The 25054-nt window shown below is 37.1% G+C and overlaps 1 protein-coding gene across 2 annotated transcripts in view; it reads right to left on the reverse strand.

Moving 5' to 3' along the window:
• PLCB1 (phospholipase C beta 1) overlaps positions 1 to 25054 on the reverse strand; it is a 682255-nt gene that overhangs the window by 99981 nt on the left and 557220 nt on the right. For both annotated transcript variants that reach the window (XM_082670207.1, XM_082670208.1), the window contains exons 19-25: positions 23111 to 23265; positions 19980 to 20144; positions 18293 to 18392; positions 17374 to 17478; positions 16251 to 16360; positions 3622 to 3754; positions 757 to 810 (exon numbers count right to left, since the gene is read on the reverse strand). In XM_082670207.1, coding sequence (XP_082526333.1) covers positions 757 to 810; positions 3622 to 3754; positions 16251 to 16360; positions 17374 to 17478; positions 18293 to 18392; positions 19980 to 20144; positions 23111 to 23265 — 822 coding nt within the window. The remainder of the gene's footprint in view (positions 1 to 756; positions 811 to 3621; positions 3755 to 16250; positions 16361 to 17373; positions 17479 to 18292; positions 18393 to 19979; positions 20145 to 23110; positions 23266 to 25054) is intronic.

Raw genomic sequence — 25054 nt, forward strand, 5'->3', positions numbered from 1 at the left:
TTTTTGAACTTTGTGTAGCTGGCATCATAAAGAATGTGCTCTTTGGTGTCTGTCCTCTTTTCTTCAACATTATGCTGTGAATTTTATCCATGCAGTTGTGTGTAACTGTAGTTTATTTCTACAGCTGTATCCTATTTTATTCTGTGACTATACCATAATTTATCCACTCTACTGTTTATGGATATTTAAGTTCTTTGCAGTTTCTGGTTCTTATCCATAGTGCTGTTTTTTGTGTACATTTCTGTTGTACGTTGGGCCAACATGTTATACACTGCTACATACTTCTAATTGTATTAAAGAAAGCTGGTACCAATTTTAGTCCCACTAGCTTAACAAATTAACCAAATATAAAATATTCCCAAACTGTATCATCATTCTTAAACTCTGTGTATTCCATGGTCACAAACAGTTCACATACTGCATTTCTAAAATATGCTTTATTGTGGGCACTTTGGGAAGATTGCATTCCTGTTCACTGGGTCACATTTCCAGTATGAAACTATTCCTTGATTCCAAAATACATCTTGTGAAATTATGTTATTTTTTTATACCAGTAGGATCCTATTTGCCAAGTATGGTTACTTCTCTGTGATTATATTGTGTAACATGGCTTGAAGTAGGATGTATCTGTAGATGGTTTTAGAAGAGAAATATTAATGATGTTATATTTTAAAGATGAAATCTCCTCTCCTCTAAATACTTACCCTGTGTAATATTCAGCTGCCTAATTCCATAGGGAAAAAAGGTGGTATTTACCTGTTAAAACACTCTGAATAAGATCTTCTGTTTTGGCAGGTGCCTTTACAGAGCCTGAAAAAAAAATAGCCTCTTTTAACTTTTAAAATTGTTTTCTTCCTGTAAAACAATGTTTGGCTCTTGACTCTAAGTCTCTTTATGGAGAAATTACAAATTGCGGGAGAAAATTATCCTAAAAATATTCTAAGAAATGTCTTCATTTTTTAACTTTGGGGCAGACATAATTAAATGTGAATCTATATGCTCCAGTTATAGAAAGGCCATTCCTCCACTTTGAATCAAAACTCTGTCAACAAATTCAGTTTAGGCTACTGCTACCTTCTGGCCATAACAGGAATGACAAGTGATCTTTTAAAATATATACAGACTGCCAACAAACACATGAAAGAATGCTCAACATCACTAATCATCAGAGAAATGCAAATCAAAAGTACAATGAGATATCATCTCACACCAGTCAGAATGGCCATCATCAAAGAATCTAGAAACAATAAATGCTGGAGAGGGTGTGGAGAAAAGGGAACCCTCTTGCACTGTTGGTGGGAATGTAAATTGATACAGCCACTGTGGAGGACAGTATGGAGGTTCCTTTAAAAACTCCAAATAGAGCTACCATATGACCCAGCAATCCCACTACTGGGCATATACCCTGAGAAAACCATAATTCAAAAAGAGTCATGTACCAAAATGTTCATTGCAGCTCTAGTTACAATAGCCCGGAGATGGAAACAACCTAAGTGTCCATCATCGGATGAATGGATAAAGAAGATGTGGCACATATATACAATGGAATATTACTCAGCCATAAAAGAAACGAAATTGAGCTACTTGTAATGAGGTGGATAGACCTAGAGTCTGTCATACAGAGTGAAGTAAGTCAGAAAGAGAGAGACAAATACCATATGCTAACACATATATATGGAATTTAAGAAAAAAAAATGTCATGAAGAACCTAGGGGTAAGACAGGAATAAAGACACAGACCTACTAGAGAATGGACTTGAGGATATGGGGAGGGGGAAGGGTAAGCTGTGACAAAGCGAGAGAGAGGCATGGACGTATATACACTACCAAACGTAAGGTAGATAGCTAGTGGGAAGCAGCCGCATAGCACAGGGAGATCAGCTCGGTGCTTTGTGATCACCTGGAGGGGTGGGATAGGGAGGGTGGGAGGGAGGGAGACACAAGAGGGAAGAGATATGGGAACATATGTATATATATAACTGATTCATTTTGTTGTGAAGCAGAAACTAACATACCATTGTAAAGCAATTATACTCCAATAAAGATGTTAAAAAAAAAAATCAAAGGCTGACCAGCAGGCAGGAATAATGTTGCAGGCATGATCCATTAGAGGGTGCCAAAATCACCGGACAAACATTTAAGGAGAAACAGGATAGTTGCATAATCTCAAAGTGTCTCCACTAAGATATCAATTAACTATAAAGGGGAAAATTGTAACTTTCAGTGGAGAAACCTGGTAGATGGCACCTTAACCAAGTGATCCAACATCCCTGATGATGAGACACAGCAACATCAGATACCCCCGACATAATGCTCTCAGAACAGCGTTGCTTCTGTGATGTTCTCGCCAAAAATGTGTAATTTTAGTTTAATCATGAGAAAACATCAGGCCAACCCAAATTGAAGGATAATCTACAAAATAACAGACTCTTCCGAAGTGTCAAGGGCATGAAAGACAGGACAGACTGAGGGACTGTCACAGATTCAAGGAGGCTAAGGAGACATGACAATTACTACAATGTGGGATCCTGAGCTGGAACCTGGGACAATCAAAGGCATTAGTGGAAAGCAGGTGAAGTTCAAACAACGTCTGTGGTTTAGTTCAGGGTATTGTGCCATTGTTAATTTCCTGGTGTGACTCTGACAGATGTTAATGCCAGAGAAGAGGGGTCCAGTTTTGCAATGTATTCTGTGCTATTTTAAAAATTATTCTGTAAGTCAGATGATTCCAAAGCACCCAGGTAAAAACATCAAATGCTAAATTCTCTTTTACTCTCAAAAGCACAAGGTTATATTCACTATCTAAATTAATTATTCATATTCTAGAAACACACTAAATGTTTGTATTTGGTATATAAAAACTTCATTTGAAAATATCACTTCTTTTTATACACAGGTTATCTCCTTATTACTATTAATCTCAACAACCTCCTTTCTTAAGTAGTCTCAGTAGGAGCACAGAAGCTAAAGGGAAGAATTTTAGGATCGTGGAGAACTGGTGTCAGTCTTGTCTTCACTCTTCAATAGCGACATGGCCTTCAAGAAGTACCTTGTCATTTCAAAACTGCAATTTGTTCATCTGCACCATGGGGGCAGTGGTAGAATCAACCCTCAGAAGCCTGGTTTAAGAGTTACACAAGATAATCCACGTGAAGCATTTAGCCGCGTGCTCATGATAGGCACTTAAAATTGGTAAAGGAAGTGGAGAAAGATGCGAAGGAATTCTTGGCAGAAACGTAACTTAGTGAGGTAGAACTAAGAATGTGCTTCTAAAGCATAGCTGCATATAAGGTGCTTGAAGAACCCTTCACACACCCTGCCAGCAGATGGACCGTAATCCATCACTAAATAAAGACATGGGAAATCTGGGTGATATTTTGTTGTGGCTTCGTAAATTGTCAGCAGAGCCAGATGAGCACTTATGAGTCTCTTGGCCTTCCTTCATTCCTTCCTTCCTTCCCTCATTCATTCCCTCATCACATGTTTCTGGAGCATCTCCTAAGTCCATGCATTTTTGCCCATGTGATGTTTTCGCTAAGTCAATCATGCTACCTCCTTCAGTGGTACATATAAACTAGAGGTTACTAGTCATGTAGCACAGCTCTCTCATCAGAGTGTTTACCTGGAGCTGGTTGGCTGTGGAGAGCCTGGGAGGGTGGTTTGGGTGTCAGGGATGTAGTGTGATTCATCCCGTTTTCTGCTGGAGTTGTCTTGGCTTCACTTGGAGCTTCTGACTGTGTTTCCCCAGGATCAGCCTAAAATCATAAACATCCTTTAATTTTTCACACTTCTTATGGTTCTTTTGTGATCTTCCTAAACCCAAAAAGCTACGTTTGATAGCATTTTCACAACTCATTTGGACTCTGAAATATCACATCTGAAACTGTGCAGAAAGCAGGGTAAAAAAACAGCATGGTGTTGAACCATGATTCTGGCCAGTTAATTCTATTAAAGGACCCAATATTTATGCTTTTCTATGCCCACTGCTCTTGGACGTGTTCTCCAGCACTGACTCTGGACCTGAGCATGTGATTTGCTTTGGTAAAATGAGAGAGTAGCAAACTAGATATAAGCAGTGGATTGAAAAGCCATTTGCAAATGTTTCTTCTCCTTCTCAGACCCCTGCTATAGCCATGGAGGATGAGAGCCCACATGGAGGAGAGCTGAGTCATGTAGACAAGGATGTCCTGGACCAGCCAGCCCTGAGCTGACAACATACACTTAAGTGAATCCACCTAAGATTAGCTGAACCTGGTCCAGATCAACAGAACTGCTCAGCTGACCAAATGACTCATGAACAATAATAAGTAGTTGATGTTGTAAGCCACTAAGTTGGGGGATTGTTTGTTATGCAGCAGTAGCTAATTGATACACTGGTTATAAACATCGATTTTGGAGCCAGACTTACCTGGGTTCAATTTCTGGCCCTGCCACTTATTAGTATTGTGATATTGGGCAAGTCACTTAACTGCCTGTCCCTCACTTTCCTCATCTTTATAGATGGGGATACATATGTACTGGGGATCATAATATTATCTATAGTGTAAGGTTGTTTAGAGGATCAAATAAGTTACTATTCATAAAGTGCTTAGAATAATTCCTGGCACAGAGTAAATTTGTGCATGTTAAATAAATAGATAAAACATTTAAGCTTGTATAATACTACCAATAAATAATAATAACAGATACATTAAAACTTATGAAATCTCTACTCCATTCCCTCCAGCAGCTAGTCTGCTATGCCCTGTGCAGAGCAAACATTTAATGTTTGATGAGTAAATGTCGATCTTTATAAAATAATTGCCTCAGTGATTATATACCATTTTAGCGATGCTTTTCAGGGTTCTGCAACTCTTGTCTCAGAATTGCCTTCTGAGTCCAAGGCAGATTTTACTGACAATGAGGCTATCCTGATGCTCTACTTAGTTGTACATTAAGAAAATATATTAGGAAATGGCCAAGAGTCATTTGGAGCTCAATGTTGTGAGATTTTGTTATGTAATTACAGACAGCAGATTGCCTTATGATAACATTTTTAGAAAATGTAAGATGAGAATGAAAATAATGACACATTGTCACAAGTGGCTTTTAATCTGTCCCCCCAAAGCATCTTTAAAACACAAGTTCCAACACTGCTTTTGGTGATGGCAGAACTTATTTTAATTCAACAAACAATCCCTGTTTACCTACCACAGCCTGCTCTGCTCAGAGCTGATGGTATTGAGATGTAAGGGATGAGCCTGGGGTCAGTGGCGGGGCAGGGGGCAGAGTGGGGGCTAAGGAACCTAGGCCAGTGACCTTGGCAGCCTGTAGAACTCAGGATGCAGAACTCTGTCTTCTGAAAAATGGCTACTTTGAATGGGGAAGTTCCGGTATGTTTGTGTTGTTCAGTTACATCCATCAGGAAAAGTCTCCCTAGAATCATTATGCCAAGGGGAGGGATTTCATATTTTTTGTTCAGCAAGAGATTGCAAACTGGAGGCTTAGGGTCCAAATGGAGTGCATTGAAATGTTCTAGGGTCCAAATGGAGTGCATCGAAATGTTCACCCAATGCTGCCAGATTTTAAAAATGAGGAGATTTTACATTAATAAAATGGATCTCTTGCTTCAGTTGAAAAATCAGATGGGGCAACACTGGGCCTGCTTTTCCGCTCTGGATGAGAACGGAGGGGTTTCTGCCTCTTTAAGGACACTCCCCTGTGACTCATTTAGACTTTACCTGCCTCAGTCCTGTAGGCATTTGGGTTTGCAGGAGGTACTTGAGAAGACTGAACTATCATAGATGTTTGACCACACAATTCATAAAGGAAATGCATTTACATTGCACAAGAGAGACTGAAGTAAAGGGAGTGCTGGACAGAGCACTGGATCATCAGCAAAGTTACCCATTGGCCTTGGTCCTCTGGCTTGAGTACAGTGGGGGTAAAACTTCCTAGCCTCCCAGCCATAGGGGGCGCCCATGGTCACCAAACTCAGCTGCCGGGAAAACAGGAACAGAAGGTGCTCCTGTTCCATGGGTGGCTGATCTTGCCCATTTTTTATATCCAGGCAGGTTTCTGGAAACAGGTGGGGATGAATCAGATTCTTCCTGGTGTGATAGCTGGCTGAAATTAGCCCTCTGGAAGAGGATAGGGAAGAAGAAAATTTTGATGGAGGAAAGCATGGAGGTGATGGAAAGCCAGCTTCCATGAAGGCAATACTGTGTGGCTTCTTTTTGGCAACTAGGTGTAGTGCCCTGGGGGTCTCAGGCTGGAGGTGTATTCAAAATGAACCCAGCAAGCTTATTTTGTCTGTACCAGGTTTGCAGGCATTCCATGGGGCTGTGTGCCCTTGGGAAATCAAGTTCAGTCATTAACTTGAATCAAGATGCAGGAAATAGAAGCTCTGCTTATCAAGGGTACGTAAGACAAAGCCCTTTACATTGCAGAAACTGATATAATGTATGAATTCAAATACATTTTTTAAAAAAATAGATAAATGTTGAGGAAAGGCACTGGCAAACACTTCATAGTTACGACTGAGGATCAAGAGATCACCAAAGTTTGGTGCTGGATTTGAGGTAACCTTTGGAGAAATCTTGGTCCAGGGGTCCTGGGGATGCCTCCAGGCAGGGTGGACGGCACCACATAACCCTGGGGGGTGCAGGGGCACCCTTGGCACTGTACAGTAACAGGCAGTCAATAGAAATGATGGAAATGAGCGAAATGGACTAGATTTCACGCAATAGGGCAAAGCGAGGCTGTGCCCAGACCTGGAGGGGGAACTCCTGGGAATTCCAGACAATTATTGCCTAGGCTGCGAGGAAAGCTGGGAAACTGACTTTTTGGTGCAATATCTCCCAATTTAAAACCACTGAGATGCCAAACAAAGCACATCTTCAGAGCGCAAGTGGTCCAGAAGCTGCCCATCTGTACCCTCTGCTCAGAGGAGAGAGTTTGCCTGGATTTTCGGGATTGTGTCAGTCAGCAATGTACCCAGAGCCACCGCTGGAAACGCAGTGGGCGGGGCCAATTGTTCTGCAGCCCCGCCCCGCCCCCCACCTCCTTGCCCCAGGGACCCAGCAAAAGTGGAGAGAAAAGAGCGGGTAAGGAGGACCCTGAATGCTGGGCTAAGGAATTTGGGGCTCCTTGTGTAGACTGACCCTTGTCAGGGATCTCTTAGGATTTTCTGGAAACAGATTTTATTAATTTAGTGAGAATCTATAGTGGCAAATATATCGGACTGATGCTTAAAATATGTTGCTAACAAAGGGCAGTATATACAGATTTGAATTGGCTGTTCCCTATTGGAGATTGACCATAGTAGCAGCTGTAGATCACCGCGTGCCAGACACCGTTACACACGCCAGCTTCGTCGCAGCCAGACAGCGAAGGCAGCCGCTCAACTCCATTATACAGCAAAGAAGTCAGAGGCGTTATTAAAGTCTTTACTAAAGACTTGCTAGAAGGCACACCGTTAAGGGTGCGACTGGTGTTTGAATATATGTCATAGTCTAAAGTTTGAACTTTTCTACTGCACTAGTTCACCCTGTATTCTATCATAATAGCAACTTAAGGAACCACAATAGTAACTTATGTTACTGCGGAGATACAGAGATGTATAAATGTAAAGACCATTCTCAAAGAGCTTACTCTGTTGCACTAAAAAGGCATTCAGGTATTAAAAATTAAATTTTTGATATCATCACTGAAAGGTTGAATAATTCCCACTCTGTGGATATGTGATATGAAATGCAAAAACAAAATTCTTTGCCCCACTCACAAGCATCAGTGGAAGTCAACACTTGTGACTTGCTTTCTCCCCAGTCTTTGTCCAAATATTCTTTTTTATGTGCTTGAATGAAATAAGCCTGAAATTCTTTCGCATTGCACTGGAAATTACAATAGAAACACAAGAACTAGAAATATCCGTTTTCTCAATTTAATGGTGACTCTTGGGATCCAGTTAAACAAATTTCAAGGAAAGAAGGTTCAGAAATTGATATTTCACTTGCACTAAGTTTTGCTTAGCTGGGTAGAGAAAAATCAACTACAGCAGAAGTAGGTCACTGCCCTCCAGTGGCCAAATGAAAGCATTACACTATTTTTCCTTCAAAACATGAAACTGTACTTTTTAAAGCCAAGATTTTATAAAAAATAATATTTATAACCTTACTATATCAAAAATAAACAGAAGCGCCTTAAAATATAACACAAGTGGATCAGTAAAAGTATAACTGGAAAGGCCATTTTTACAAGTTTTAGAGACGGAGGAGATGCCATTTGGTATGCTAGTTGAAAAGATTTCTATCCCAGGCACTGAAAATTTGGATCTGATGATGAAGCAAGAGAGAGCTCAAATTCGGGGAATTTAGTGGGGTGGTTAAGATGGTAAGTTAAGGGTCTTCCAAACACCAGAATGTGTTGACTGAGCTACTGGAGGTGTCGGTGTCCTTCCTGAGTCATCTAAAAAGTACAGTCCCTTCCAGGTAGTGGTTAGGATGACAGCATCTTGACTCGGATACTAGATGGGTGAGGGCAAGGGCAAGGTCATCAGTGTTTCCAGAATATTGAGGGCAAGACTCATAATTTCATCATGCAGAAATCCAGTCCACTCAGGACAAATGTGGGCAGTGGATGTGGCTTCATCAAAACTAGCCTTTCCCTTAAGAAAGAGCTTGCTTAAACACACGTACAACTGGTACCTTAAATTTATATTACCTGAATGAAATTAGATGATACATCTACCCCACATTTCTAAAAATTCCAGAACATTTCTAAAAACTATATCCTGATGTATGTGTTCTGAAGCATTGAGGGATGAAGTATGCTAATATTTGCAGGCTACTTTGAAATGCATCAAAAATCAGTTGCAATAATGAAAGGATAGAGGGATTTATAGATGGATATATATGTGATAAAGAAAGTGCATCAAAATTGGAATTGTGGAATCCAGGTGATTGATATATGGGTGTTCTTTTTCAACATCTGTGTATGTTTGAAAATTTTTATAACAAATTATGACAAAACTCTGATATTTTTAAGAGTTTACCAAAGTGAGTTAAAGCAAAAGACAGCTTTAAGGAGCTGAATAAATTCATCTGTTGACTTCAGTTTTTGTCATCATATGTGTCATCATACAAAGAAATCATCAGCATTCACATGGTGTCTCTTTGTTGAAGCCTTAGTGACAGCTGCAAGTTGCATACATATGTGTAAATTTTTATTACAGTCTTTCTCCAGACTTTAAGGACTATGAGAGCATCTGATTTTTCTCATCATTATATCTCTATATTGCCCAGCATGGTGACTGATGCAGCGTGTTAAAAAAAACTTTTATTAAATGAATGCATTAAGACATCCACAGTTTGTTTCCTCCTCATGTATAATCAATAGATGTAGTATCAGTGACAAAATCCTGAAACTAAAGAACCATCTAAATGTTAATGTTAAAAAATATTTTTGAATGAATGAATCAATGGGTGAAAAATATGAAGATGCTGCTCTTTCTGTGTCTGTGGCTAGAGAATCTGCCTTTAGTTCATAATTGCAACAGCTTATTTAGAAAGAGATTAAAGGGTGACAGCTCTGCTGACTATTTTGTGTTGCCTGTGTCACCATTCCTACCAGCTTTAATTTGTTGGAAATATTTTGATACAGTCTCCAAAGAAATCAGCAGAAATGAATTCTTTGAGTTAGGCAGAAATCAAGGATTCCTCCTTTAAAGAAAACATGGGCCAAACACCCTTCACATTCATCTTTTGGAAATGTATCTTTTATATTAACTAAGCAAATCATTTGTCAAAGACTATCATCAATCACTCACAGAACAGATTCTGGACAATCCCCCAAGGAGAGTTTCTCCTGTAGCTCTTCCCAGGTTCCTGATATTGAACTGACATTTTAGAGTGGATGGAATTAATGGCTATTCAATTCCATGTGGGGAGAGCCAGGTGCTTGGGAGAGACAGATGCAGGGCTCCAAAGCATTGGTTCTCAATGTGTGGTCCCTGGACCAGCATCATTAGCATCGCTACAAACTTAGAAACGCCAATTCTTGGTCTACCTCAGACCTACTGAACCAGAAACTCTGGGGTTGGGCCCAGCAATCTGTGCTTTTAGGAGCCATCCAGGTGATCCCGATACACACTAAAATCTGAGAGCTTTGCTACTCAAAATATCGTCCAGCCCAGCAGCGTCAGCATCACCTGGAATCTTGTCAGAAATGCAGAATTTTGTGCCCTGCTCCAGACCGATTAAATCTGAATCTGTATTGAAACAAGATCCCTGAGTGATCCGTATGCACATTAAAATTTGAGAAACCTTGCTGTAAAGCAGAGTGAAAAACTTTGTCATTTAGTCATGCTTTTATAATCCCTATGGTATTGGTCATGGCATGGATTCTGGATTCATCGCTGTTTTAGGCAGATGAACCCAAAGCCCCTCATTAGAATCCATTGAAAATTTTTTTTTTTTTTTTTTTTTTTTTTATCCATTGAAATTTTAAAAATTGTTATGGAGGAGGTCTGTAAAAGCAGTGGAATTGAACTGTTCATTGAGTAGTTTTAACTCAAGTGAATATACGGTCTTCTCTTGAGATCTCATTTAAAAAGACCCTGGTTCCTCCATTTATTGGCCACTGATACTAAGCAAGTCACTCTATCATTATAAGCAACTGTTCCCTCTTCTAAAAATGGGGACTATATGTTTGGGCTAGTTCAGGCCCAGTTTTACCCAGGGTATCCAATCAAAGTGCCTTGTAAACTCCAAAACTGTGTAGAAATGAAAGGGACAGGGTCATTATCTAAAGGCCATTACCTAAAAGGCAAACTTTCTCTTCCTACTTTATTGGATGCTTTAAAGTTCAGGGATGGTGAGAAACTATTGTTTCTGTACGTTGGTATTTTTTTTTCTTTTCTTTCAAATTTTTATTTTAGATCATAGCACGTATGTATTTGACTTAAACCTGGAATACTACACTTACGAGTCTTTGCAGAAAATAAATTCATGTGACTCCATAAAAATTTTCTTTAAAATAACATGACATTACTTCTGTGATATATGTGGCATATTTTTATACACATGCAAGTGAAAAATTAGAATGAAATGGTCCTTGATCTATAATTTAAAAATATTGAAAGAGAAAATTTCTTAATATTTTTTATCAAACTATGGGACTATCACCATCATTATCAAGAAACATTTATTTAGTGTATGTATTTTTCTAAGTACAGAGGTTTTTTTGAGATATAATTGACATATAACATTATATTAGTTTCAGATGTACAACATAATGACGCCATACTTGTATATATTATGAAATGATCACCACAATAAGTCTAGTTAACATCCATCACCACACAGAGTTACAAACATTTCCTTGTGATGAGACCTCTTAAGACCTACTCTCCTGGAAACTTTCAAGTATACACACGGTATTATTAACTATAGTCACCATGCTGTACATCACACCCCTAGGACTTAAGAGCTTCTTTATAAGCTAAAGTATAACCCCTCCCACCTCCCCAACTACCTCTAATATTTGTTTCTCTTTTATGTTAGTTGGTATTTTGCTAAATCATTATTTGAGGAGGAAGAGAATCCAAAATGACCACTAAACCTCATCTTTGATTTTAGTGCCAAGTTCTTGGACAGTGGGTAAAGCGCCAAGCTCCCATCTTGGAAAATTTAAATGACACCCAAGGCCTTATTAAGTTTAAACACTCTAACTTTTTGAGAGCACCACCTTGGATTTTTTTCTGTTGGATTATCCTACTGGTAAAGTTCATACCATACCATAGGATCTTTTTCTTTTCAAATAATCAATCCCATTGAAGATGCCCACAGTGCCATACACAGAATTAGGAAATAAATTATTTTAGATAAATTTCAATTCACTTATAAGAGCATGTGAATCTGACAACTTAAAAAAGTAGACCTGGGCTTCCCTGGTGGCGCAGTGGTTGAGAGTCTGCTTTCCGACGTAGGGGACACAGGTTCGTGCCCTGGTCCGGGAAGATCCCACATGCCGCGGAGCGGCTAGGCCCGTGAGCCATGGCCGCTGAGCCTGCGCGTCCGGAACCTGTGCTCCACAACAGGAGAGGCCACAACAGTAAGGGGCCCGCGTACCGCAAAAAAATAAAATAAATAAATAAATAAATAAAATAATAATAAAATAAATAAATAAAGTAGGCCTCTTGGAATAAATGAAATTTGAATACTACCAAACAGCTTTCTCTTTTCAACATCAAAAGAATGTGAAGACCACTCACACACCTTCACTTGTATCATGCACACACAGGTGATAGAGGGCCAGCAGGCAGTGTACAAACTAGCCGAATAGATCTCACATATATAAACCTAACTTACTGAAGAACAAGTTCTAATAATATCCAGTGATTTAAGGGGAGAAACCTTGACATTTGATTCAACAGAAAATTCAATTCAAAGGATTATTATTTAAAGTAAAGGTCTTATATTCTGTGGTCAGTCATCCAGGTGACCTGCTACAGAGGACAGAAAGATGCAAAAGGGCTAGTCCTTATTAAAGTTTAGTAGAAAATTACAGTTTTGTTATTGAGGTAGTGAGATGTGGTGTAGTGTAGACCCTTGCTACTCAAGGTGTGGACCATGGAAGTGTTATCCCATCGCCTGGGGCTGGTCAGAGATGTTGAGCCTCAGGCCCTAGTCCAGACCTATGTTATTAGATGGGATCAGCATGTTATTATGATGCCTTGGTCTGCACATTAAACTTCTAGAAGTGTTGGTGTGGAACATGAGTTCTGGAGCTAGATTGCTTGGATTTCAATCCCAACTCTGCTCCTCAGTAGTTGTGTGGCACTGGACAAGGAACAGAATCTCTCAGTGCCTCAGTTTCTTCATCTGTTAAACAGCAATAAAAATAGTCGTTAAGAAATACGGATGTTTTAGGACTTAATGTGTTAATAAACATTAAAAGGCTCAGAATGGTGCCAGGTACATTGTAAGCACTCAGTAAAATGTTTCTGCACTCCTTGACGTGCTAAAAACAAGTCATGTTCAAATATTGCATTTGGAATATCACATAATATTTTGCAGTCAGTACATTGGATATTTACTTTATTCTCTTTAGAGGTGTGTTTTATTTTATTATTATTTTTTATTTATTTATTTATTTATATTTTTTTGCGGTATGCGGGCCTCTCACTGCTGTGGCCTCTCCCGTTGCGGAGCACAGGCTCCAGACGTGCAGGCTCAGCGGCCATGGCCCACGGGCCCAGCCACTCCACAGCATGTGGGATCCCCCCGGACCGGGGCACGAACCCGTGTCCCCTGCATCGGCAGGCGGACCCCCAACCACTGCGACACCAGGGAAGCCCTAGAGGTGTATTTTAAAAATAGAAAATAAAAATGTTACTGATGTCTCATTAGTCATCTGTATTAACCACATTAAACTATTAGGGCTGTGGAACATTTTCTTTTAAATTAAGAACTTTTGTAAAGAAAAATATATATACATAGAAAACATGCTAGAAGGACATACATCAAAAGTGTTAACAGCATCTGCAAGATTACTGAGAAGCCTTTTTGTTTCTTTGTTTTTAAACAATATTTTATTTAGAGAAATAACTATAAATATGATAAAGCCTTTGTTATGATTCAGATTAGGCAAACTTCTATGACTTTACTAACACATCATCCTGAATTGTGACTTTAAAAGAGAACAAATAAATCCAGCAACTCAAATCTCTGTTATCCCTTAACTTCCAATTATATACTGGAATTATATATATATTTGTAATTCTATCTACCTATCTATCTATCTATTTCACATGATCTGAAACAAATGTCTGCTGTTCAAAGCATGGGGGAATTTTCAACTTTCCTACTTATTTGGTTTGCAAAGTACTCTATGAAGATAATTTAGTAGACTGTTTCAATTCTGGGAATATTTTGTAGTCCAACAAAGTCTTTCATTTTCAAATAGAAATGACCTTTATAACTACCAAGTTAAAAGGATTATACTAAAAAAGTCTTTGCTGCTAAAATAGTGTCTCCAGTGCCTGCCATGTCCTAGATAGAATTTTCTTTTGAGAAAACCAGTTACTTATTTTCAGTGGCCTCATTCAAACAAACTTACATTATTACAAGACAAGATAAAGGGCATACTGGTGTTCAAAGGTGTGAAATGACTTTCCTCTCCCAGCATTACATGGTAGGGCAAATGACTTTTTTCTCAAGCTTTAAAAATGAGGTCAGTTAAGGGTTTAGACATTTCAAAGGAAAAAATTGTATTTTCTCTATTGCCATATGGAATCTATGTGATTCAGTGCCTCTAAAATTATTTCTAAAATTGCAAATGTTCAAATATTCTTTGAGTTTAATCAGCATTACTGAAAATCCTTATGACCATCATTTTTAGAGGAGAAACAAAAAAATGTTGACCTAAAATTCTACTTCTGTATTTTTATAACCATTAGTATTACATTCTCCCCAAATAGCTTTTAAAAAAAAAAATTGAAGTATAGTTGATTTACAATGTTGTGTTAGTTCCAGGTGTACAGCAAAGTGATTCAGTTATACATATACATGTATATGTATATATATATTCTTTTTCAGATTCTTTTCCACTATAGGTTGTTAAAAGATATTGAATTCTCTGGGCTATACAGTAGGTCCTTGTTGATTATCTATTTTGTATATAATAGTGTGTATCTGTTAATCCCAAACTCCTAATTTGGAAGTAAATTCATGTCTACCATTAGACATAATTTTCCAGCAGTGTAAAATTTCCCTATAATACTGCATACAACAGAAAGCATTATTTATAAAACTTTCCAGTCTAACTTTAAATTTCATCAGAGAGGATGATATGTATTTACTGGTTCTATAGGATATGATGCCTGCAGTATAAATAAGAGCCCAGAAAATTTTACTGATGTTAAATATTTTTCTTTTTTACATTTCATTTTCTCTCATGTTCAATTAACTCAACATCTTAGATCAAAAATTTCTAAAATTCTATACAAAAAACAAGGAAATAATCATAAATGTGCTCAAAAACATATTTATGTGATGTTCACTGAAGATCTGTTTAAAATAGTGAAGCATTCAAGATATCCAACAATAGGAGATTGGAAAAATAAATTATGTACATATGTACGATAGAACATTATGAAGTTATTAAAAGTCATGTAGAAGAATATTTAAGGCATGCAGAATGTTTGCATTAAGTGAAAATAAAAGGTTAAAACACAGATTGTGAATATTATCTCATTTTATGAAAAAGTATTAATTGTGCATAAAAAGATGAGCTACATATATACCCCATATTTACCGTGTTATCTCTGGGTGGCTTGGGTGTTTGGATTATAGGTGAATTATTTGGGATTTTCTTTTCTCATTTTCATTTTAAAAATTTTCTATGATAAGCCTAGGTTTCTTTATTCGTTTGGAATAAGAAAAAGATGATTTAATAAATAACGTCAACTTTAACGGACTTGCTATTAGTTATAGTTACCCAAACAATTTTCAAGTTTTTCTTTTCTATACTGATAACTCTCCATTTTTCTCATGTTTCCCTGAATTTAACCTCTGAACATTCAAATGAAATATGAAAATAGCTAGTTTCTATCATTATTTGTAATATTGCTGTCATCTCCAATAATCATTAAATTCTATTTCAGTCTACACAGAGGCTCCATATTTTTAAACTTACTTCTATTATTTCTAGAACCTTCCTTAATTATTCTTTGCATAGTGACATCTAATTTAGAATAATACACCAATTATTTTGGGAATATGTATTATAATACATATATATACAGTAATAATAGTAATGACTTTATGGCTCACACTACACACCAGGCACTGTGTTAAGTAACTTATGTATTGTAAGAAATCACAAAAACACTTTGAAAACCCTGTACTTTAAATTAAAGACAAAAGAAAACACCAAATAACTTGATGATCATCTTCTTTTTTAAGTGCCTTATTCACCTTTAATCAACATGAAATTATCTAGAAACTTTCCCCTGAAACAGCAAGATGTGTACTGTTTAATGTGATCACAAAATAAGATGCTGGTGGTGGCCACAGAATGCCAAAAGAGAATGAAATACGAAAAATTCAGGGTATCATATAGATGTTTTGGGAGATGAGGCTGAACTCCATCAAAGTGGTTTTCCAATGTGTTCTTTTCTTCTCCTGAGGGGTGATGTTATGTAGGCAAAGCCAGCAACGAGATGTGGCAATCATGCTTCACGCTGTGCCCAAAACTAGAACACCCTCTCACCTCTTTCTTTACTTCTTCTTCATCTTCCAGCGTCAAAGCTGCCAGTTGTTTAGCTCTCTGCTCCATCAGATTCACATATCGGATTGGATTTGACAAAGCTTCAATCACATCTAAATAGGGAAGAGACATTTTAGATCCAAAGGTCCTGGAGATATTGATTATCCACCATCCATCAATCCATCCATCCATTCAATCACCCATCCATCCATGCATTTGTTCATTATCTATTTACTTACCTATCCATTTACTGATTCACCATCCATCTTCCATCCTTCCATCTACCCATATGACTATCTACTTATCCATCCAACATTTTGGAAATGGACAAGAGTGAGGACCCTTTGCTGAACCCTCAGGAAGAGAGAACTCAAAGGAGGTCATCTCTGAGAGCTAAACTGGACAAGCTCCAACTCAGGATGCCTCAATACTCCAAATTTTATAGTTTATTTTTGAGTGTTTCATCCATTCCAGCAATGGCCCACACACCTGTCTTATTTGGGCCAAACGGTGTTTCATAATGGAGATATTTCACATAAAAAGACTGCTTTCCAAACTGTTGAAAAACTCAATGACTTGGCAATATGGGTCTCATTTGCACATGATACTGTCTAGCTGGAGTGAGTTATAGCTGCCATCTTTGGATGGGGCATGTGCTCTAAGGCTACCAGAGTCTCCACCACTCCCCAGTACCTTGCACTCAGGCCACTTGACAGTATAAGCATTTAAATTTATGATTCCTGGTTGACATCATCATAAATTAATTCCTCTAATTTAGGATTTCACCCATGGAAAGGATCAGGGTTCTAAAACTGGCTGAAGGCAAATTCATTGCACAGGCCTAGATAGACTGTACAGTATCAGGTAGCATTGGTTAGAAAGTACTGGGTCCATGAGAATCGTATTACCCAATGGATAAAAATGGTCAATACTTTATGGGGACTTAAATTAAACTACAATTTATTCACAAAGGCTTGATCAATTTACCTCTAAACATTCATACAAACATAGAGGTAATTCTGAGGCCAGAATCTCCTGCCTTTGTTTGGCCCACTTTGCTTTCCACTAAGTCACAAAAATATGGATGACCCCAGATGGAAATATCCTTTTGAGTTAGGTTGTTTACCTGCATATGTATCTGGGACATAGTCCTTCACCTCTATGTAGACAAAGAGAGCTGGCAGCATCAGAGGCTGGTTCCTTTCATTCCTCAGACAGATGTAGTGATAGCCTGGAGGGTGACATCATACCGTGCATCATATTTTCTTGTAACACAGGAACATCTATTTGACATGTGTGTTTATTTTAGGTGACTTTGGGTGACAAACAGCTCACTTCTTTCTCATTTTAATCATATGGTTTTGAGTGGTAGGGTACTATTTTTCTCATCAGACAGGAAAACAATGTTGATGCTGATTTTTTTTCCTTTTACCATGTTTATCCCCACAAGAGAGAACTTGAAACCATATGTCATACATTGAATTATTGGTCCAAATTTATCCCTTGTATATGATTTCTTGACTTGGGGCTTAGCCTGCTTTGGACAATGGGATGTTAGTGATGTAGTACAAGCAGAGGCTTAAAATGCACTTGCAGAAACAGGTGTGCCCTTATGCATTCCACTGGGCTGCCATGAGATGTCTGTGGGCGCCACTGCTCCTTCAGCTGGGGTCCCTGAATGAGCAGATGTGGGAAGACCTAAGCCCAGCCCACAGCCTAAAGCACAGCTACATGGCTGAGACTTGCCAAACCCCGCCACCCCACAGACCTGTGAGCATGAAGATAAAACACTTGTTATAAGCCTTTGAATCTTCCGATAGTTTGTTACACATAATTAACTGGCAAGAGTTGACTTGTCTACTGATCATAGCATGTCACAAAAACATAAAACTGCCAGATTTAAATACATAAATTTATAGTCCTTTTTATGTAACAAAACACCAAAGCAACAAATGGATTCCTAGATCATTCTTTAACAATCATGTAAGGCAGTGATGGTTTTCTCGACAACTTTGATAAAAAGTTTCTCACCACGCTATCCATACCTGGTCGAATTGCTTGTACTGGCAAGATTCGGTGACCAATAAATTTACCTCCTTCTTCATAAACTGCTATCCTCAAACAGGCCAGAGAAGGAAGAACTACCTATAGGACATTAACAGTACATGTGGTTACAAGAAGGAGCAACTGCAAGAAAGAATTAGAAAGGTAGTATTTAAACTGGCCCCACTTTTCCAAATCCAAGAAGTTTCTACTGAGCGAATTGATAAAAAGCTAAGTTGTTGGTCTATAATTTAGATTTTCAAAAAGAGAAGGATTACCAGAGATGTGGCTTCATCTATGTTTCCTCACCTTGTCCAAATGAGGAATCTGTTCAACAAATAGACCATTTTCTTTTGACATGAACAGTCTCAAGGTAGAAATGACAGAAGTTTTATGTTTAGAGACAGAGTTGGTGGTTTTATCACTGTTTGAGCATTCACTATTATATTTTCAAAGTAAATTACTTTTATAATTTGGAGCAAAAGCAAAAATTAAAAAGTAGCTTTCAAGGATAACTTTTAGAATGGGATTGATTTATATATTTGTAAATTCCCAAATTAGCCAAAAGTACTGCTCACTTTTTCCCCCCAATGTAAAACATATGGAGTACACATATTCCACGTCAAGAACATGAGGCCAATTGTATCCTTACATATTTATTTCTTTGGTAACATAAACAAACTAACATTTATTGACTATTTTCAGTGTGTTCGATATTTTCTAAATGTTTTCAGTGTATTAGGGAATACTTATAATAACTCTATGAAGCAGACGGTATTATTAAATCCAATTAGCCTATTAAAAAAAAAACCCTGAAGCACAGAGACCTTTACCATAGATATTCTCTCCACAAAAGACTGCCTTTGTAGATATTTTGGCCAGATAAAAGCAAAGGGTGGGCTTCCCTGGTGGCGCAGTGGTTGAGAGTCCGCCTGCTGATGCAGGGGACACGGGTTCGTGCCCCGGTCCGGGAAGATCCCACATGCCGCAGAGCGGCTGGGCCCGTGAGCCATGGCCGCTGAGCCTACGCGTCTGGAGCCTGTGCTCCACAGTGGAAGAGGCCACAACAGTGAGAGGCCCACATACCGAAAAAAAAAAAAAGCAAAGGGTAAGTATCCACTCTACTTTCTACTAGACTTAGCATCTCCCTTTGTGTGTGAAGCATGTGTGAAAATGATTTGCTTTCTGGTGAAGGCAGAGGGAAAGCCCAGTTGAATATAAAAGATTTTAACTCTATCAGACAGACTCCAGACAAGCTACAAAGACCAGCACCAGTGGCTGGAGATTCTAGGGAGTTTAATTAATATACTTTTTAAAGGAAATATGGACTTCCTTTCTCTTCGCTACCATATTATTCCCTACTTCCCACTCTACTTCATTTGAATTATAGTGAAAACATATCATTTATCACTTGTATTATGAGAGGCTATGAGTTAAATTTATATCTTATTCTGGCCTTCCAAATGAGGTATCCTAGAATTAACTGATTTACAATGCAATTATGAAAAATCCAAAAAAGTAACTCATGGAAACCTTGAATAGTTTTTAACATACCTTTGAAAATGCTATTGCATTATTAATGTGTAAATTCCCAAATGAAGCAACCGATAATTCCTCATTTTATTTTTTCCCCAGTGTAAAACACCTAGAAGATGCAGTAACATCTCATATTAAGGACACTAGACCAACCTTTTTGAACACAATGGGTTCTTCTTCCCAGACAGGATTTACAGCATTTCCTTGTGATGTCTTTGTCTTAAATGCCTTCCTCCTTGTGTCCACAGGCAAACCAAACATATCCACTTCCACATAAGTCCCAACTTTCTTATCAGAGAGAAACTGACCTGAAATAATCTAGAAAGTAATAAAAAAGGAACTCTTGATAAATGAGTAACAATGATATAAGAGAATACTTTAGGGAGGTACAAATGCTGATGGTGAATGTTGAACCATAATCGAACTAAAATAGAAACCAGAGTACAAATATGATTTCTTTTTCGGTTAAGGAATTTGTAGAGGAATCCTGAAAATGCTGAGGTTAGAAGTCAATTAATAAGACAAAGTTTTATAGGAGGAAGTAAATGAACAAGTATCAAAAGTTTGATGAGATTATGCCTTTGCATTTGAGAGATACATCTATTAAACGTTAAAGATTGATCTGTAGAGCCTTTATCTGAATATAAATGTTTTTCTAATACTTAAAAATGTTATAAGAGAAAAAAATTCTCATTTTAGCATGATTGTAAATGAAATTAAAAGGTCATTTAAGAGTACAAATTTAAAACATAACACACTAGAAAGTCTAGCATTTAAAAAACTTCCTCTTGTTCATAAAATTCTACTTGAAAGAATGGTTATAACATCATGCTATTCCAATTCTCAAAGCTGTTACACTTTAAATAAAAAGCCACAATGATGATAAAAAAAATACTGAAAACAAATAATGACCTTAAACCATTAAGCCCAATTTATCATCACTCCTAACCTCATCTGGTTAGCCATCCACACAGTAGTGGGTATCCTTTGCCTAGCTATAAAATTAATGAATATTGTGGAGTTAAATGAGATTTTAAAATTACATGCTCATAAAATGTCTTCCACGTATGCTTCTTTTTCTAACCGAATTTTCAGACTCTGAGGCGTCCTCTGCTTTAACAGAGAGGGGAGCAAGAAAGCAAGTGCTGATGGAGCAGACCCAGAGATCTGATCTGGGTTGTCTTGTTGACAAACCTTCACTTTCTGAGCTCTGGCTGGTGAAAGGGGACAAAATTACCAAGATTGTGGCTGGGCCAGAAGTGAGACACAGTGGCAGCCTGAGGATGGCCATCAGAGGCTGAGTGAGGCCAAAGGCAGCTATATGCTGATGTGGCCAGAGATGCCATACAAGATAGAGAGAAAGCCATGAGGAAAAGGCTGTCTGAATTTACCCTGGGACAACTCATTTCTCCTGAATGTTCTCTTTGCCTGGGTGCATGAGACCTGCAGGCAACAATCTCTTTGTTTAATTTCAGGTTCTTCTTAAGAACAACTTAGCTGACATTTTACAACATGTTTGAAACTTCCAAGTTAAGTGATGAGTCACATTGGGAATTCAGATGCATCAAAGATGTTGTGTACTTAAGAGTTTGATTAAAGCAGAGTCCTTAACTAAATTAATGACACTGAGCTTCAATGTTCTCCTCAGTAAAATAGGATGATGGAACACCACTGGAGCTCACAAGTCCATTTTGGCACGATAAAGTCTATGTCAGGGGTTCAAAACAAAGGTAGTACTAGGCAGAAGTGAGCCACATCCTGGCTCCAGATGTAATGTTGAAGGCAGGACTCAGCTGCATGTCTCTGATGCATCATGGCCTGTCCATTCAGAGGACACTGACATCTCCAGAACACTGTCTCCATTCTGGACTCAAGCAGCAGTGTACACCTGCCTGGGACTCAACTGTTTCCCCTCAACTTCTCTATGTCATTGTTTATAATCCTGTCTCTATGTCATTGTTTATAATTGCTTACATTTTCATAGTGGAATTTTCAAGAAAAAATAAATATGCAAGTAAACATATAAAACAAGATGAGCTGACAAACGAGGACGAAAGATTATTATTTTGTCAAAATATTTTTAAGTGGACCCAACTGTAACTACAATTGACAAGGATTCTAAAAATAACATTTTATCAGTGTGTGATACTTAAGAGTTTATCTTAAACTTGACAGGAATTAAACATCCTCTGCTGAAAACAATTTCCTAAACTAAATATAATCTTGAAGCTCTGATTCTGCCAAGTTCACTCTGCAGATATACAGTGTGAAATAATTTCAAATGATATCACTGTGAGACACTTCATTGCAATTTTATTTTTAATCGTTGGTGTAAATAACATAAATTTTAAAGTAAAATGGGCTCAACAAGATTAGGGTAGATATAAATTAGTGAAATTGTGACAGAGCATTTTTTTTTTTTTTTGCACAGCTTTTTATATGTCTTTAGTTTAGGGTCAATTGGAAAAATGAATTTATGCCTGATTAAAAAATGTTTCTTAGTTCTGCACTTATCCAGTTAAACAGAAAAGAAATGAAAATTTAAAATGTAAATGCAACTTAAATACAACAACCACAGGCTTATAGGATTCATGTAAAAAGCTCTTTATAAAAATGATTTCCCATTCATAGTATTAAAAATGTTTTCTCACAACTAAAAAAAAATTGTATCTCCTGTAACATCAATTTCAAAGACTGCAGAAATCATTTGGAATTAATTTTTTGAGGGTCAGATGTATGCTTAATGACATGATTCTTGTATTTAATATCATTAGTACGTGTTATAAATCCCTGAATATTCTGATAGATTTTCAAAAGCCATGCTATGGTAACTTGAGAGCTTTTATTCAATATTTAACAATTTATTGAGAGAATACGTTTTTCTCTAATTTTGCTCAGTTTGGCTATTTTCCTAGGACTAATGGGTGGGGGGGTGGGGGGAAGACCAGAAGATTTCTTCAGTATAAGTCAGTAATTTTCATGGTAAATTTCACCATGGGATCTTTACACCAAAAGAAAGGACAAGCCATGGTGAATCTCACCAACTTGTTTTATTAATTTTGGGTCTGATTTTTACCCTATTAAAAGTGGGGCTTAGTCCGTTTACTTCATGCATGTAGCTTTTGAAAACTGCTAATTCAGATTTAGTCCTTGAAGAAAAAAATGTAAGAAAGAAGTGAAGACTTTGCTGGGAATTAAATTCTTCATGACTAAACTACTTTACGCAAAATAGGTGATGTTGAAGACTTTTGCTGGGTACAATTGTGTGATAGGGTAGCACATACCTTAACAGATAAAGTGTTGGCCACGATCCCATCCACAATGCCTTCGGTGAATGGATCAAAGTGCTTGTCAGGTCTCCTCATGAACTCTGGCTTCAGTCTGTAGCCACTTTTCCCATTGTATTCATACATCCCCATGTTTATTTGCATAGCCAGGTCTGCATATCAAAAACACAACCTTTATTGTGATTGTATTTATACTTGGAGCAAGAAAGCAAGATTGTATTACAGTCCACTTTTGTTCCTCCTTTAAAAATAAAGATTTAATCATTATAGAAACAGGAAATACAGACAAGAAAAAGAAATTGAGCGGTCATCTCCAAATCCAGAGGTAAACCACTACCAACAGGTTGGTATATATCCTGTTTTTCTAATTCAGATATATTTTGAAAATGCAGTATGTCCATTTCATTAAATATTTATCTGCTTTAATTTTAACAACTGTATAAACTTCTTTTGAATAGATATGTCCGAATACACGGTTTATAACAGCCCCCTCTCTTCCAAGTTTTTGTCATTACGTATAATGTTTTGATGAACATCATTGTGATGAAATCTTTGAAGCCATCATTAACGATGTTCTTAGGAGTGAAATTTCTAGGTCAGAAAATATGCATATTGGAAAAGCTTTTTGATAATTCTCGCTAAGATGCCCTTCAGAAAGTTTAAATCACTTTAAACCTCCAATCCATGTTTTTGAGGATGAACTTCTTCATACTTCACCAACAGTGGTGAAGTGGTGAAATTCTTTTTTCAATTATAAGAAAGAAAAAAGATTTTCTTTTAAAATTTTTCATTTCTTTGATTATTTACTACCAGTATCTAATCACACACTGACTAGTTTCTAATGGACAAAGATTCCTGGTCAAAGTTTTGCTAAGACTCAGTCAATGTATGAAATAAATGTCTACATTTGTTGCAATTGCTAGAGCTTAACAAACAAAAATAAAGTCATAAGGAATCTGGGAAACTGTCAATTTCCTCCATATTATCTGAGTCTATTTAGGTGGACAGTAAAGAAGAGATGGTAGAATCATTCCAAGGTTCCATGTAACAAACCATTTTTAGAGCAGGGAAAATAAGTGAAATTTTATCTCTCATTTTTTAAAGTATTATGACTATGATACCAAAATTGGACAGAGTACCAAAAAAAGAAAATGATGGACTTATACTTAAAAAAAAAATTAACTTCAAAAGTCTAAAAAATTAATTAGCAAAACATATGTTCTTAAATATAATACACAAGCAAGTAGAATTTATCCTGGGAACAAAAGGATACTTACATATTAGGAGATACATTAATATAATTTATCACATTTCTCACAAAAGAAGAAATGAACATACGATCATCCCAATAGATGTCAAAGAGACATTTAATAATATTCAATATAAATTCCTAAAACACTGTTGTCACTTAAGGCAAGTGTAGATTCCTCTAGTGTGTAAAAGGCTATCTGTCTCAAAGTCACAGCCAGCATCTACTCATTGGTATCACAATGTGAAATTCCCGTTAGTGTTAAGATGAAAAGGAAGTGCCCACTCTTAATACTATTATTTAATATTATTTTACAATGGTCAGTCCAAGGTACTAAGAAGGGGGAAAAAGTAGATGTGATTAAATTATTATAATTGTGTATAGGAAAAAAACAATAAAATCTACTGGCAAAATAGGCTATTATGAGTTTAGGAAGATGATCATTTATAAAATACACTTATTTATAAAATAAATATACAAATATCAATGTCCAGAAACAATCTGTGAAAAATGTAATGTTAAAAAAAGGATTTAATCTAAAGAAACTATACCTCTAATGAAGATGAGTGATTTTGTTGAGAAACTTGATATAATAAATTTCTGTGATTACAAACAACCCTAAAAATTAGAAGTTGTCAGTTTTCTTCAGATGAATTTATAAATTTAATGGGATTTTAATCAAAATCTCATTT

The sequence above is a fragment of the Grampus griseus genome (genome assembly GCF_964374135.1).
Source record: "Grampus griseus genome assembly, chromosome: 14".
In the NCBI taxonomy this organism is placed as follows: domain Eukaryota; kingdom Metazoa; phylum Chordata; class Mammalia; order Artiodactyla; family Delphinidae; genus Grampus; species Grampus griseus.